The 15583-nt window shown below is 48.9% G+C and overlaps 1 protein-coding gene across 1 annotated transcript in view; it reads left to right on the top strand.

The window, feature by feature from the left end:
* The first annotated feature begins 3341 nt into the window (after positions 1-3341).
* Positions 3342-15583, top strand: part of LOC130265824 (germinal center kinase 1-like) — a 32741-nt gene continuing 20499 nt past the window's right edge. Inside the window, exon 1 of the mRNA XM_056515139.1 lies at positions 3342-3592. Within this exon, the coding sequence (XP_056371114.1) occupies positions 3342-3592 (251 nt within the window). The remainder of the gene's footprint in view (positions 3593-15583) is intronic.

Genomic DNA, 15583 nt, shown 5'->3' on the forward strand with positions numbered 1-15583 from the left:
GGTTCCTCCTTGCCCAAGTTCTTCTCAGGAAATCATTGGGCATCTTGGGACTGTAAGAACCTCACAAACACCAAGATTCAGCCCAAATATCTACCAAATATCAGGACACAGATAAAAAAACTCCCCCAAACAGCCAGATTCAGCCAAAAGCTCCTGCAAAATAATAAAGATTCAGGCCCCATAAAAAAACAAAGCAGCAACATTTAGCCAAGTAAAGCTTAGAAACACCAAGATCCACCTGTGTGAAAATAATGGATCCAAATCTCCAGTCACCTGCTGCATGTTGGGAGGGCAACGCTCCTGGGCCTGGCGGGTGGCTGCAGATACAGGGAGGGGTGGAACCTTGAGGTACTTACTGTTTCTGCTCCTCCTTGTCCTCCTCCTGTGTCCCTACTCTTTCTCACTCTCCTCTTCCTCCTACTATTCCTCCTCCTCCTGCACAATCCCACCTTGTCCTCCAATGTGCACCATTTGACCATTTTATTCCTCAACCCTGTTTCTCCTCCCCTTCTCCTGCTGACCCCAGGCCCAGCACCCACTGCCAGCTCCCTCTTCCCCCCAAACCCACAGCGCAGGGGCAGGGATGGAGCTGGGGCAGCTCAGGCTGGGGCAGCGCTGGGCTCTCGGCCGCTCCCGCCCGCACTCGGTCCCCACTGCAGCCGCTCCCGCCACGACAGCGCGGGGGGGCCCGGCCTTGGCGCTGCCCCATCCCACTTCCCCAAATTCCCCTCACGGGGGGCGCTGGGGCCCGGGGAGGGGGGTGCAGCTGGGTTCCAGGTGGGGAACACTGGAAGCTGCAGCTCCCAGCAGAACGAATGATGATCCCAAAATATCTCTAAAGGGTCCCTTGGGAGCATGTTGAGGGAGTTTGCCCATTCTCCAAGGGGCAATCAAGGACATGGACAACCAGGGGGGCAATAAGGGAAGTCTAGAAGGGATTTAGACAACAGGGGATGGATGCTGTTGGTGTGCTGGGAATGGATTGGGTGAAGGGGAGTGTACAGGAATACGGTTCAGGAAAGAAGCAGCAGCAGAAATCTATGTGGTAAGAAAAGGGATGATGGAAGAGAAAAATACTGAGGATTGGGATGTTTTCAGCAGGCTCTTCTCCTCAAAATTTGCCAGCTGCTCCAGATCCTTTGTAACCCCGGTTGCCAGGACAGGCAGACAAGGAGGTCAGCATTTCAGGAGGTTTCTCTGCGCTGGGAGTGGCAGCAGCGGGCGCAGAGGGGCGGCACCGGGAGCACGGGCTGGGGGCCTGTGCGGAGCTGCGGGGCCGGGCCGGGGCTGTGGGGCAGCCGGGGCTCAGCGCCGGGCACTGCCTGAGCCCAGCACCCCCCGGGCAGGGCCGGCAGTGGCCCCCGGCCCCCAGGAGGCTGCGGGACGCCCCGGCCGCTGCCCGGCCCCGTGGAGCTGCCGGCCCTGCCCGCCGGGGGGGCCGCGTTTGGACACTGCGGCAGGACAGGGACCGGCTCTGGGATACGGGCTGGGGAGGGCAGGGGAGCACAAGGACCAGGAGCAAGGAACAGCTGGGAAATGTGGATGGATGTGGAAGGAATCAGATTAGCTTTTAAGCATTTTGTTTGGATCACTGCAGAAAGGAATGATTTTGCAGGAAGCTCAGCAGCTGTCAGAGGATGAGCACCCCCAGGCACTGAGGGGGGCTGCAGGAGGGGCAGAAGAAGCCCCTGGAGCAGTTGGTCAGAAAGGCACAGCAGGTGAATGCAAGAAGAGACAAGGAAAAGGCCAAGGTGAAGGCAAAAGCCATGGCAGAGTTTCTACAGCCCCCGAGGGATGAACCCCAGGGCCCAAGGGGGCCCCAGCAACCAGGGTTTGGGATCGGCCACGAGGACCTGGCAGAGGCATTGCCCTCCTTGGCAGGGGAGAGCCGACCCAAACAGCCCCTGGAAAGGAATCTGGGATCCATCTGCAGGGCAGGAGGACACTGGAAGCAGACACAGGAACCAGCAGGAGAAGCAAGTCCAGCCCTTGATGGACATGCATTGTTAGGGGTGTCAGAGCTCCCACTGCACCAGGGACCCACCGTACTGGAGCCCCTGACAACATTCAGGGTGGGTCTGGATGGAGAGGAGGCCTTTCCTGATGGACACAGGGGCCTCTCCATTTACTCTGCATCTTAGACTTAAGGGGGTAAAATTAGTAAAAATTTCTTTAATTCTTCAGGAGATAAATGGGAAAGATGAGCTGGTGTGTTTTATCCAACACCGACCCAACCATGCCAAGGAAGAAGACAGTCTTTGTGGAAAACTGAATGACGGAAACTGCTGTTTGCAAATTGATTATAAACGTGAAGTGGTGAAAGAGATAAAAATGGAAATAAGAAAGGGACTCCCAGTCCAAATGTAGAAAGGATGGGAATGGGACACGCTTTCATGATTCCCTGGCAGACCATGGCCATAATCGAATGCTGTTCCTCCTCTGATGTGCTGCAGCAACTCTCATCTTTTTCCCATGCACGACACCTTGCTGAGTGCAGCTCATTCAGCAGCTGAGCAAGGGGATGCAGGTGGCAGCCAGGCCTCCTGATCCAGAAACGGCTACAAAGGGACAGGGAGTGAGGGCACTGAGAATAATCTCAAAAACAAAGAGGAATCAGAGAAAAGAGATTGAGTAAATAGTAAGTAAAAGATTGTAAAGACAGTTCTTGAGGAAAGAAGAGGACGAAGTGAAAGCAGTAAGATTAATATCGTAGTGGGGATGCATATTAAAAAGGATAAGCAGCAGGAAGATTTGGAAGTCTGAACCTTCCAACTACCTCACCCAGTGCGGAAAGGGAGAGCGAGATGCAGCTGGAAAAGAGGATAAAAAGGAGACCGCGTTTTAGAGACCCCATGGCAAATGCTGCATGGACTCTTCCTTTGTTCATCAATAAAGTCGCTTTTACAGGACTTTGGGCACACAAAACTCTGGCGACGTGTTTTTTCTCGCACAGCTCCGGGGCCTCTCTCAAACATCCCTTGCCCGCCTCGGGCTCCTGCCGGGGCTCCACGTGGGTCCCGGCTCCATCCCGGACTCACCCTCAGCTCCCACCGCCCTCAGCTCCTGCTCACCCCGAGCTCCCGCCGGTTCAGGGCAGCAGCGGTTCCTTGGCCCGATGCCCGGGCCGGGCCCAGCGCGGGAGCCGCTCCTCAGGCGAGGTTTCCGAGAAATGGCGGAGCCCGGGGAAAGGGAGAGGAGTCCGTGCCGTGTGCAGAGCCCGCCCCTCGCTGCGATTGGCTGATTCTGCTGTCACTTCTTGTTCTTGCGCGTTGATTAGGCAGAACCAGGACAAGCCCGCCCCGGGGCCGCCGCCAGAGCACCCCTGCGGCAGCAAAGACGCCATGGGCGGAAGTGTCTGTGCGGGCCGGGAGCAGCGGCAGCGGCCGGAGCCGGGTGAGGCGGCGGCGGAGCTCGGAGGCGGCTCCAGGGCAGCATCTCGGGGACGGGACAGCCACCTCTGTGCTACCCACAGGAACCGGGATGAGCCAGCGTTGCTCCTGCCGAAGCCGCAGCGGGAAGGAGACCGCGGGCAGCCGCTCCCGCAGCGCCCTCAGTCCAGGGGGAACACGGGCCGGACACGGACACCGAATCCGTCAAAGTCCCCTGCCATCCCCTCCGCCCGCACCGAGCCCCGAACCCCCGCAGAACCGAGCGCGGCTCCAACCTGCGCTGGGGCCGCCTCCGAGCTCCGCCGCCGCCTCACCGGGCTCCGGCCGCTGCCGCCGCTCCCGGGCCCGCACAGGCGCTGCCACAATGGCACCTTTGGCACCGGGGCCGGGCTTGTCCCTGCTCTGCCCAATCAGCGCGCGAGAACGAAGAGTGACGGCAGAATCAGCGAATCGCAGCGAGGGGCGGGCTGTGCACCCGGCTCAGCAGCCTCGGCCCGCGCTCTCAGGGCCCCCGGGCTGTGTGAGGGGAAAGCCGGAGATGAGGAACAGCCCTGGAACGGGCCCGGGCCCGAGGCAGGATTGGCCTGAAAACACAAATCAAATTTCTCCGCAGTTCCCGGCATGACAGATATTTCTTGCAGAAAACTCCCAATAACTCAGAGCAGGATAACGAGAAACGATGAAAACCCTTAAAACCAGAATCCCCCACCCCACCACCTCCTTCCAGCTGCACCTCCTACCCCTGCAGTGCATAGTGTGAGAAATGATGCTCCCTTTTTTAAATTTTCAAGAGTTTAATAAGTCTTAACATAAAAATACAACAAACGTCTGAATAAGCAGAACAATCAGCACAGGGAGCACAGGAGTAAACCCCCACATGCTCACCTACAGAATGGATGTTCTGCCTTTTATGTCCCCGGGCCCTCGCAGAGTCTTGTCGCTGAACTCCTTCTCTGCCGTCCATGGCTGGAGACTTTCTTACAGCTTGGCTGCAGGGCAGGTGCAGTAACAAGCTGACCCTGCCCAAATGCCCCAACTACCTAAGCCATGTCTGACAACAATACAAGGGGGAGGAGAAAGAGTACTATGGGAGGATATATTACAAAACCATCATCACACATCCACAAAATTTATCTTTTAGATAAATACATTATTCATCCTTTAACTGTGAGAGCCAACCATCACATTTCTCATATATATTAGAGCAGGGACTGTGCCAGATCCCCAGTTCAGAGGGGGATGGAGCCAGCTCCAGTCCCCCCAGTCAGTGCGGGCAGAGTCTACCCACAGCCCCCCTGTGTATTGCTTCAGCCTAATACATATTTACAAAAGGTTATGCATATTCAAATATTTTAACACAGTTCCTCCTCCATCCCACGTTTTTCAAGCAGTTGTCCCACTCCGGATCGTTTGTTACTTTTCAATATATTCAACAGGTTTCATTGATTAAGTGTTAATGTTACAATTCTTCACCAGCATTAGTATCACAACACTACCTTTGCATTAAAAGATCTCTAAACTTTAGTAAAACTTCTTTTACAAAAGTCAACCTTCTAAAAAACATAGTAATCACTTTAACAACTGTTAAAGCCAACACTGTAATATATTTATCACAGTGGCCTTGAGCTTAGAGCCAGGCTTGGGCTAGGGAGTGTGACTGGGGCTGCCATTGGGCTTAGGTCCAAGGATGGTGTTGGCCTTAGTGCAGGAATTGGGGCTAGGTTTGGGAGTTCAAGCTAAAGCTGGCATTGGAGTGTGGGCTGGCACTCAAAGCTGCACTTAGGGCTTGAGACTGCCATGGAGGTTGGGCTTAGAGTTGCAGTTGGGGGCGGCCTTAGGGCTAAACGTGACATTTGTTTTAAGGCTGAGCATTTGGCAAGGGGCTGGGCTTTGCAGTTAAGGCTGGGTTTTAGATTAGAGCTGGAATTGGGATTAAGGCTAAATGTGCCATTTGCCTCAGGCCTGGCCTTGAGGTTGGCTCTGGGGCTGAACCAGTCTGGCACTGGGATGAGATTAAATCCAGGAGGCTGAGTGTGTCTCACCATGGAGTGAGATTGAGCTCAGGATCAGGGTGAGCTTTGGGACTGAGTGCACGACCAGACGGACAGGGGAGATGTCACTGCAGGATGTCCCTGGCATCATCACAGACCTGCTCAGGCACCACCAAAAGGCAGCAGGAGCTGGCTGATCCCACATCCAGGTGCTCCCAGCACCCAGAATGTCCCTCTGTCCAGTCTGTTTGGCTGTCCTGGACATGCTCCCTCCAGGCTCTTTGTCACCTCCTCGATGGCAGAGCATGGGATATTGAGTGGCTGAACACAAGTGGCTTCAGGACACTTCCTGCTGGGACACTCACCTCTGGGAACAGCTTCTTGGACATGGCTGGGCTCCCCTTTTTACTTCCAGGCATTTCCTGCCCGTCTGCATCCTCAGGGATGAGGCTGTTTATCTCATAGCTGTGGCTCCGAGGGAGCAGGGACGCCTGTCCAAAGGGCTGCCTCCCTCTGCACTCTGCCAGCTCTCACCGAGGCTCTGCCAGGGGTGAAGGCTCTTGCAGAAATATCCCAAGGCTGCAGATCTTCCTCAGCCTTCTCCTCCAATGCTGACACCACACAGTTCCTGCACACGGGAACACCACCTTTTCCTCTGGAGGAACCTGTTCCAGCACAACACCGAGGGTCTTCTGCTGTGGCACCGCCACAGCATCCTTAAAGCCGCGGTCTAGGAAGCGACTGTCCCTGGCAATTGCTGCTGTGTGTCTGGCTGCAGGAAACCCCTTCTGGAATGCTCTTGGTCTCCAGTTTTGTTTTCTGGATTTTCCTGGCCGATCTGCATTGATTGCCAGCGAAAATCGCGAGGATTCCGCTTGAAGAACGGCCCAAAGCGCTGAGTGGCGGCCACCAAACCCAGCACAGCAGCTCCCGGCGTTCGCCAGCCCAGAGGAGGCGCGGGCAGCGTGGCCGAGGGTGGAGAACCAGCCTGGCTGTGCGGGAGGGTTCTCACAAACCGCGGAGCTTGCCAGCCCAGTTAAAGCTGCTCTCGGCGCTGTGCAAGGTCTCATCAGGCCCTTCTCCGGGACCCCCCCATGAAGCCGCCGCCGCCCGAGCGGGGATCGGAGCGGGCGGAGCCGCGGAGCGCCGGGCTGGGGGCGGCGGCGCCGGGCGCGGTTCGCGGTGGAGCCGCTGGAGAGCGGGGCTGACCCGGGGGCACCGAACTGTGCCGGGTTCCCTGCGGGATCCGCCGGCAGGAAAAACAACACGGGGCCGCGAGGACTTTTCGGCAGCTGCCCCACGCTGAGAAGCCAAAAGGCACCGGGAAGGGGGAGGGTGCCGGGCTGTGCCGGTGCCCCTGTAATACCCGCCGGCACAAAGCCGCAGGACCGGGGCGCAGAGCCGAGGAGGAGAGGAACGGCGGAACCCTCCCGGTGCTATGGGGTCCCTGGATCGTAAAAAAATTGGTTTTACTTTCCGAGACGAAAGTAAAACCTTTTTTTCTTCTCCTTTCTTTCTTTTTCCTTCCTTTCTTTTCCCTTCTTTTCCTTCTAGCTGATTGGGAAGGCAAGCTTTTCTTGCGAGGACCTGTACTTGGCTGTCAGGAAGGCAGCTTTTGTTGTGAGAACCAGTGATTGCGGGAAGAATGGAACTAAGAACAAGGAAGGAATCCCCAAGGGGAAAAAGAAATTAAAAGATATCAACAGATATACCCTTAAATAGCCCCCTGGGAAGAAAACTAGCCTGGTGGAAATATGACTCCTATGTCAAAGAATTTAAGATGATACAATATTGTATAATAGGACAAAGAGAGAATTTGAGTCCAACTATGTATAGCGGCCGTGGGATGAGTTTAACAAGGAATGGATATGTCAGGTTTTAAACAACCATGTCAAAGCTAAAGAACAACCCCGATACAGATCTGGGAGAGGGGATTTCTCACCAAATAACCTTTCTAGCTCTGGCCTCTCAGTCCTGAATCTCAAGGCAAAGTTACTCTGCACCCCATCCATACAAACAGAAAATCCTGGACTCGGGAAAAACACTGACTTGGGTTGTGCTTTGTTTTCCTCCTCCTTTTTGCCACTTCCTGCCTTTTTCTCTCTCTCTGTTAACATAGAATTTTGCTGTACACTTTCTCTCAGATAATTTAACTGCTTACCATATCAAGTGTAACACTTGCTCTCCATCCAAATTTAACAGGAGCAGGTGCTACTTCTCTTTCAGGTTAATATAAGAGCCTGAATGCAGTGATTTCAAAATGAATAAATTACCTTTCCCTCTTTCAGTCCGAAATGAGCTACTGCCACCTGCACTTCCCCTTCCCTTCCTCTCCTGAAGCACCGAACTGCCCCACTGGGATGGCAGGAGCTGGGCCTCGGTACTGCTGCCTTTGGAGCTGCATCTCCTCCTCCCGTGGCCGGTGCTCAAAGCCCAGAAGTGCTCTGTGAGCTTTAAGCTCTGGCAGCTGGGTTAGAGCCTATACAGGAGGAGGAGAAGGTTCACCAGAGCCCTTCGACTGCCGTGCTGGCTCCAGGGCAAGGACTGGAATGGAAGGCACCCAATGTACAAACCCTATCTACTCTGCCAGTTCCTGTGGGAATGAGCTGCTGCAGAGAGGAAGATTTGGGTGGGAATGTGGTTCTCTAAGACCATAACTAAGTGCTTGCATGGGGATTTTGTCTTCTGGAGCAGTGGAGTAGGGCTGTTATTGGTTCCTACCCCTACATCCCATGTAAGGGGTGAGGGATACCATGTGTGCTGTGCACTGGCAGTGATCCTCAAGAAATCCTTCTAATCCTCTCCTTTGAGCTAGTCAAGCTCCGGGGAAAGACAGGATAGATAAAAAAAAGGGTGCTCAGTTTTGTGCCCTTCTTCCCTTGTGGGGTGAGGGACAGGAGGCAGAGGTCCAGCATGGTCTCTCTTTGACCTTTCCTTTGAAACAACACTGTCCACTCCCAGTGTGTCACGATCCGCTCAACCCGAGCGGGAGTCATGATGGTTCGTTCGACCCCAGGGTGCAAAAGACAAAAGGCAAGGTTTGTTTAGCAGAAAGCAGTAATGCAGTTTGTTGCGTGCTAACAATCAAGTTTTGTGAGAGAGATAGAGAGAGAGAGAGATATGAAGTAAAAAGGGGAGAGAGAGACAAGGATGGGATACAGCTACCAACAGATGGGACATATCCTCGTGGCTGTCCGACGAGACGAGATGTGTCTTCAATCCTTTGGGGAGAAAGAGATCTCGAAGTCTTTTTAAGGAAGTCACTTTTTATAGTCCTTTGCCAAAGTGAGTGGCTTCTGGCCAAAAGGTGGGGAGATTTATGGACTATTGTATGTGGAGATCATAGCCCCATGACGCAGGTGCGGGGACAGGGTGCGATAAACAGTACCCTGCAGCGTACCATGACAAGCACCAGGCACAGCTACAAACAGTCCTTGGCCCATAAGCATCCACCTTGGCCAGGCTGGAGCTCCAGTTCAGGGCAAGTGGTGCATTCTCAGGTCCCAGTCTCTGATGATGGTCATGAGACAGATCAGAGAAAACTTTGGACGGCCTCTTACACCACCTTGTGACTCACGATCATCAGCAGGAGCACTTCCTTCAAGGTGTTGCGAAGTCTTCAGGACTCATCTGTGTTGATAGCATATCCTGGAAAACAGAAACAGAAAGTTGGACAGAGTAGGAAAAGATGAGGGAAAGGAGAAAGGAGAGAGAAAACAAAACATATAATCAATTTAACAATCAATTTTCAATTTCAATTTCTGATTACAAAAAGATAAATAACAATTTAAATCAATGTTAATAAATTTTCAATTTTAATTTTTGGATTTGATTAAAATATAATAATCAATTTAACAATCAATTTTCAATTTTAATTTAATAATAATAATTTCTTGGTTAAAATATAATAATCCGTTTGAATCAATACTTAAAGAAAATGCAACAAACTTAAATAATAACTAAAAATCAATCTTAATCAATATTCATGATTCAATACAACAAAGATAAGTAATTTTAAAACTAGCAATTTTTACATGTAATTCAAATAATTAATTTCGTTTTACAATGGAACACAACTAAAATAAGCAATTTTAAAACTAGCAATTTTTACATTTAATTCAAATAATTAATTTCATTTTAGAATGGAACACAACTAAAATAAGCAATTTTAAAACAAGCAATTTTAGTAAAGTTACAGACACAAAGGTTTAAGTGATTTTTAGTACTCGCTACCAAAATCTTCTATGAAAATACTATCACAAGCTGTTCTAAAGCATGCACACCCATTGCCCATATACCCCAGTAGTGTTTCAGGAATCTAGTTTGGATAACTTTCAAAGTTACAGACATTCTCTTCTGTGTCTAAGCAAATATCTTGAGATCTGATTGCACGACTTTCACAGATAAACCCTTGTTGTTTCCAGACAATGTAAGTTTCCAAATTGATAGTTTGTTACTTTTCGCCAATTTGACAGGCCCATTCTCTATGCTCAAAAGGATAGAGGATAGCTCCATCATGATTCAGCCCTAATGCAATGATAGGGAATATTGAATGTACATATGGTCAGTGTAAGGCTGTGGCTGTGCTTATGCTGGCGTAGTAGTTTCACCAGGATTGGAACTTTTTTTCGAAATCATGGGCATTATCACTAATTTTTCTCCGAATTTCAGTAGGAAAAGTGGTTTCCTCGACTTCTCATATAATTGAGGCAGCAACTGACTGCATCCACAATTGAGCCTGGATACAGCAGAGAGCTAAAGAAATGTTAGACAATTTATTCATTAATACTTCTAAATCAATACTATTCAAAATTCCCAGTCTTGTTCCCACAACACTGGTTATGTCTCTTGTTTGTTTCTTGAAAGGATCCTCCTTTTGTAGTCAGGTTGTCCACCCCTAGAAAGGTGAACAAGCTGGCTGAATTACTGAGACATTGTTTTGCATTGGCAATTTGACTTGTCTAAAAGACCATGCCAAATTAAACAGTATTTGTTGTTGGCCTGTTTTCCAAATTACCTAAGGTCCAATTTCAAAAATTTTCAGGCTCAGTATAGCCAGTGGTTGGGTAGCAGGTGTTACAACATTAACCTCCAGTTCACCTCAGTATTTTATATTGTTTTTTAACACACATAATTTTATAGGAAAATTGTACAACAGTTCAATTTTGATTTTGAATCTTCACAAAATATACAGGTTCGATGAGGGATTCAGCAATTAATCTTCATGATCCATGGCATTATTCTGTGAAAAGTAAACACAACAGAATCTGCCACAAAGAGGCAGGAGGTTAAAAGGATGGAACTATTCAGCATGTAATGCAGACTGGGATTCTGTTAACTTCCCAATAATTTTCTGCCAAAAAAGGGAGCCACTCTGTACCTCCTTTAAACACAGGATAAGAGTCAGTGTAGTTGCAGACAAAGGAGGCACTCGGCACTTCAAGCTGGAAAACACTCCAAATAACCATCAGCAACCCAACCCAGGAGCCATCCTGTCCCCCAGCAATAATTTGTTCAGCAGAAACAATATTAGGGAACAAAGAATTAGTGAACAAAGATTGTTTGGGGGAGAGAGCAGAGGCTACTTTAATTACCGAGGCAGGTTTGTCATAGCTGCTACCCAAGCTCTCAGTTTCTGTTATTGCCAGATTTTTTACAGTTCCTTTTGTTACTGAGAATTTCTGGGTCACCCTGTCAGCGGGGGCAGTTCCAGTAGTGGCTGTCTTCAAAAACTTCACTTCCTGAAAAAGTTTTTGAATTTTCTCTGAGGCAAAAAGTTAGGGCTTTCCAAATGGGAGATTATTTTTTGTTGGGTATCCCCCACTACTTCTATTTCATCTCCTCCCACAAAGGTATCAACAATATATTGATAAACAGCCCCATTGTCAGGTTTGGGTTTTTGGATTGGTCATTCAGGGGAGTTTTCAAGTCCTGGATAACCGGTTTGATCCCTTCTTTGGCACCAGAAGGAGGAGGGTATTGTTTTACATTTACAGGTAATTGCATAGGTGATTTATAGCCAGCAGTGAGTTTTATTTCACATATATAATATATAATTTGCAAACAGGCAGCTTTGTGAATGTTTTCTAGGAGTTGGTCAGGAGTACCAACTAAAGCTACAAGGTCTCCCCTTTCCAAAAGGTTAAGCCCCCCTGCCCAAAAAACAGCGTGCTGAGTTGGAGACCATAAATTACGTTGGACTTCTGTTGTTAAGAAAGTCCCATGTCCCCAATACCCACTAGCTGCTTCTTCTGATAATTTAATAGCAGTGTACAGGATTTTCGTAGTGGTTATTTGTGGGTTAAAATTCTCACCATTGATAAAACTGTATTCTGTTTTAACCAAAGGTCTCAAGCTAGGGCAGCAATTTTCCCCACAATTTTTCATCAGAGTTAGTTCTTTTTGAGGATATATTTGATTAGTTTCTTTCTTTTCTGTATCTTTTGGTAAATCAGTGTGTTTTAAAGTGTTGGTGTGTTTTTGTCTTAAGGCAGCTCTTAAAGAATGATTCTCATCTCTTAAAGAATGAATCTCATCTCTCAAAGCATGATTGTCATTCCTTTCTTCATCTAATTGGTTTTGCAAAATTTCCACTAAATTTTGTAGGGGGTCAATAATTGCTCTTTCTTCACTTCTTCGCGTAAAGCGAGTTTCTATAGCTGCCGTAAGACAGGCCCCCAAAACTGAGCAGAGAATGGTCTTATTTCTGTCCTGTTTGAATTTTGTTTCATGCTGCAAAGAATGTATCCTATCAATCACATCTTCTAAATTAAACCAGTTACTGTATGCCCAATCTTCTCCCCCTTGGGAGGGTCTGGCATTGTACTTAGTTAGCAAAGCATAAAAAGCATTTTTATCTTTTTCCGACATTTTTACGAAGGGACTAAAACCACTCTCAGGGAGACACGCTTAAAGTTACACAAAAGCACAGCTAAAACTGTGTTTCCCTTCTCGTCCCTGGAGCGGGTGAAGAGACCACACTTCTTGGGAGGTACTACCTTAGTTACAAAACAGCTTGTCTCTTCACATCTGATCCCAATACTCAACAACAAAATAACAAACACCCAGCCTTTCTCTGAGGACAATCCCCTTTCTTCCCTGCCTGGGTTAGGGGACAAAAGACTGTCTGGGAGGTTCTCTCCTCAACTACAACAAGCAGCTCAACAGCACATACACAACAAAAACACAAGTCCCATCTTTTGCACAGTTGAGATCTTTTACAAAAAATTATCCGATAACTGAAATGGAGTTGATTCTCCACCTGGGTCTGTGTGCAGATTGCAGGAAGAACCCAATACCACCTCCCTTGCTTTCCAACACTGTTCAGTCCTTACGGTACTGACAGGCTGGGTGCAGCTGAAATGGCACAGGTCTTCCCCTGGTACAAAGTGCACAGAAAACCCTCAACTCCTCTAGTATCAGGGAATCCTGTCCGTGACGCCAATTAAATGTCAGGGTCCACACCACATGTGAAGTCCTGATAGGTTCTTTTAGGGATCTCAAAGCACAAAAGACACAGCAAGGGACAAAACCAGTTTATTTTGCAAAAAATGCACTTTTATTTAGTCCCAACCACATGCAATAGAGGGACAGAGAGAGAGAGAGAGAGAGAGAGAGAGAGAGAGAGAGAGAGAGAGAGAGAAGGGGTTGGGATTATAGCTACCAAGACGGGCAGACAATCCTCGTGGAACCAGCCAATAGATGTCCGTTGCTGTCCGGGGAGATCTCGGTGTCTTTAGTTTGAGGGTGTCTTTTATAGTCTTTTCCAAGGCGTTGGGCGACTGGCCAAAAGGTGAGAAGATTTATGGACTATTGTATGTGGAGATCGTTGCTCCAAGAAACAGGTGGAAACAGGATGCTGCGCAAGTGGCCTGCGTAGGAGCAGCGCACCATGGCAAGCTCCAGGCACACCAACAGTCCTTGTGACCAGTTCTGCAGCAAGTAGCCTGCGTAGGAGCAGCACACCATGGCCAGTTCATTGTTCTCACACCTGTGGGAGCAAACTGGCCCTGGTTGGAATGGGCACCACCTGAGAACAGTCACTTGGCGTTCTTCTCATCCCTGGCCAGCGCCTTTAAACTGCAGTTCTTTAGGCCTCAGGCGAGGGTCGTTGGGCAGAACAAATGAGAGGCCTTTAGATGGACTCTTACAAAGAGGAACCACAGTTCAAAGGCATTTTCTTCTTGTTTTTCCCCAAACCAGGCTTTTTTCATACGCAAGGCATGAGCAGATGGAGGAGGAGGTAAAGCCCCAGACATCCTGCAGAAGGAGGAGCTGCAAACCCAGCCCTGGGAGCTGCGAGGAGGAAAGACCCTGTCCTGGGTTGATGTTTTGACTGGCTCCTCACCCTGCCCCCCTTGGCCATGAAGCTGTCTGCTCCCGGGGGAGGGGCCGCCTGGCCTGCTCGCTTTGGCTCTGGCTGCTGCTGCTTGTGGCTATCTGCTGTGGTGGTGGTTTGTAGCCTGGTTTGTTAGTTAACTGGTGTTTTTTTGTTTGATTTTTTTTTGGCTTTACATTGCTTGAATTATTTGGTTTAGCTCGCTGCTGTTTAAGGCTTGCTGGCTATTCCGGCTGGTTTTTTTTCTTTCTCTCTCCCCCCTCTCCCTCCCCCCCGCCTCACCTCCCGAGGATCAGCACCAGCTCGCTCCAGAGGAACCCTGTGGCCTGCCTCTGGACACCGGCCAGAGAAGCATCTCGTCCTTCTAGTGAAGATCAAATCGTCCACGTCTCTCTTTCTCTCTCGGTGAAAATTTTTTTGTCATCTGGATCTGTGCTGGGAAGTGTTTCCCTTGTATGTGTCAATAAATAGGTTTTTTCCACTTTTACCCCCCTGAGTGAAATATTTTTTTTCTTAAGTCCAGTGGGATAAAGAATTGGGGGTTTATTCCCTGGGGAGCTCTTCTGGGGGTTTTTTCCCCTAAGTTTGTCCAAACTAGGACATTTCTTATTTGGTGGCCCGTACGGGGAGGGAGAAAGTGGAAAAAACTTTATAACATCTTGTTTTAATTTGCCTGTATTGATATCAGTATGTTTTTCGAAGCCATGATGTCTTTTGGATTGGAAGCCTGCCTGTATGTTTGCTCTTTAGAGTTTTTTGAAATCTTAATACCCCTGTGGTCTTTGGGCCTGTTCTCTTACTCAGAGATAGCCCCAGTATTGTCTCTAGCACGTAGTTTTTTCATGAAAGGGGTATTAACCAAAATACTCATTGGGCTAGGCTTGGTTGTTATGATCTGCCAGAAGTTTATAAAGGTGTTAGAATCCACTTCAGGGATGTACAAGTCGTGGTTTGTGTTGTGCACTCAATTCATTAGAGGAGAAGCAAGCAAAGAGGATTTCTTGCCTTTATTTTCCTTCTTCTCCCCTGAATTATTTACATCTCTGTTAGAAAATGTTCAGCTCTCCCTGAGTGTAAAGAAACCATCTTTCTGGTATTTAATTTAGTAAGTTTTTTCTATACTGTCTGCAGTTTATACAGAATGAAAGCTGAGATTTCTAGGGATGCAGGTGTTACAACCCCTGATTTGGTAGCAAAGCAGAGTAGGAAGAATTCTGAGTGGTGTGGCAAATGGGAGGAACTGGGCCAAATTCTAAAAGAGTTTTCTGAACCTATAATCTGGGATTTTTCATCTGAACAATTCAAGACCCAGTCAAGATTGCAAAGTACTTAAAAGAAAAGTGTCAGGACAATTCTAAGGAAAAGAAAATCACTGCAGTGAGCTGGGCTCTGGCGTACGCTTATCGAACCCTGTTAGATAGTGTAGGACAACAAACAAAGGAGAGGGAACAGGGAGATAACGTAGCTACTATTCCAGTTACTCAGACTGCAGTTAACTCCTCAGGCTCCAGGACAGGGGCAAAATTAGACAGCAAGCTTCAACCTATGGCTGTGGCTACCAGTACCAGGAGTAGAAAGTGCACAAAGAAAACAGATCGGCCGGGGGAGGATGATGATGAGGAGGATGCAGGAGAAGGACCTTCAACTCCCCCTGATGTAAAATCCGAAGCTAAAGTGACTGATGGGAGATCAGAAACTAATAATGAGTCCCTTTCCCTGAAAGATCTTCGTGGTCTAAGGAAAGACTATACAAGGCGACCTGATGAATCCATAATTAGTTGGCTGGTCCGGCTTTGGGATGAAGCAGGTGAGGCAACCATCCTGGATGGCACGGAAGCGAGACATTTGGGATCCCTGTCTCAAGA

This window comes from Oenanthe melanoleuca, linkage group LGE22 (genome assembly GCF_029582105.1).
Source record: "Oenanthe melanoleuca isolate GR-GAL-2019-014 linkage group LGE22, OMel1.0, whole genome shotgun sequence".
NCBI classification, from domain to species: Eukaryota; Metazoa; Chordata; class Aves; order Passeriformes; family Muscicapidae; genus Oenanthe; species Oenanthe melanoleuca.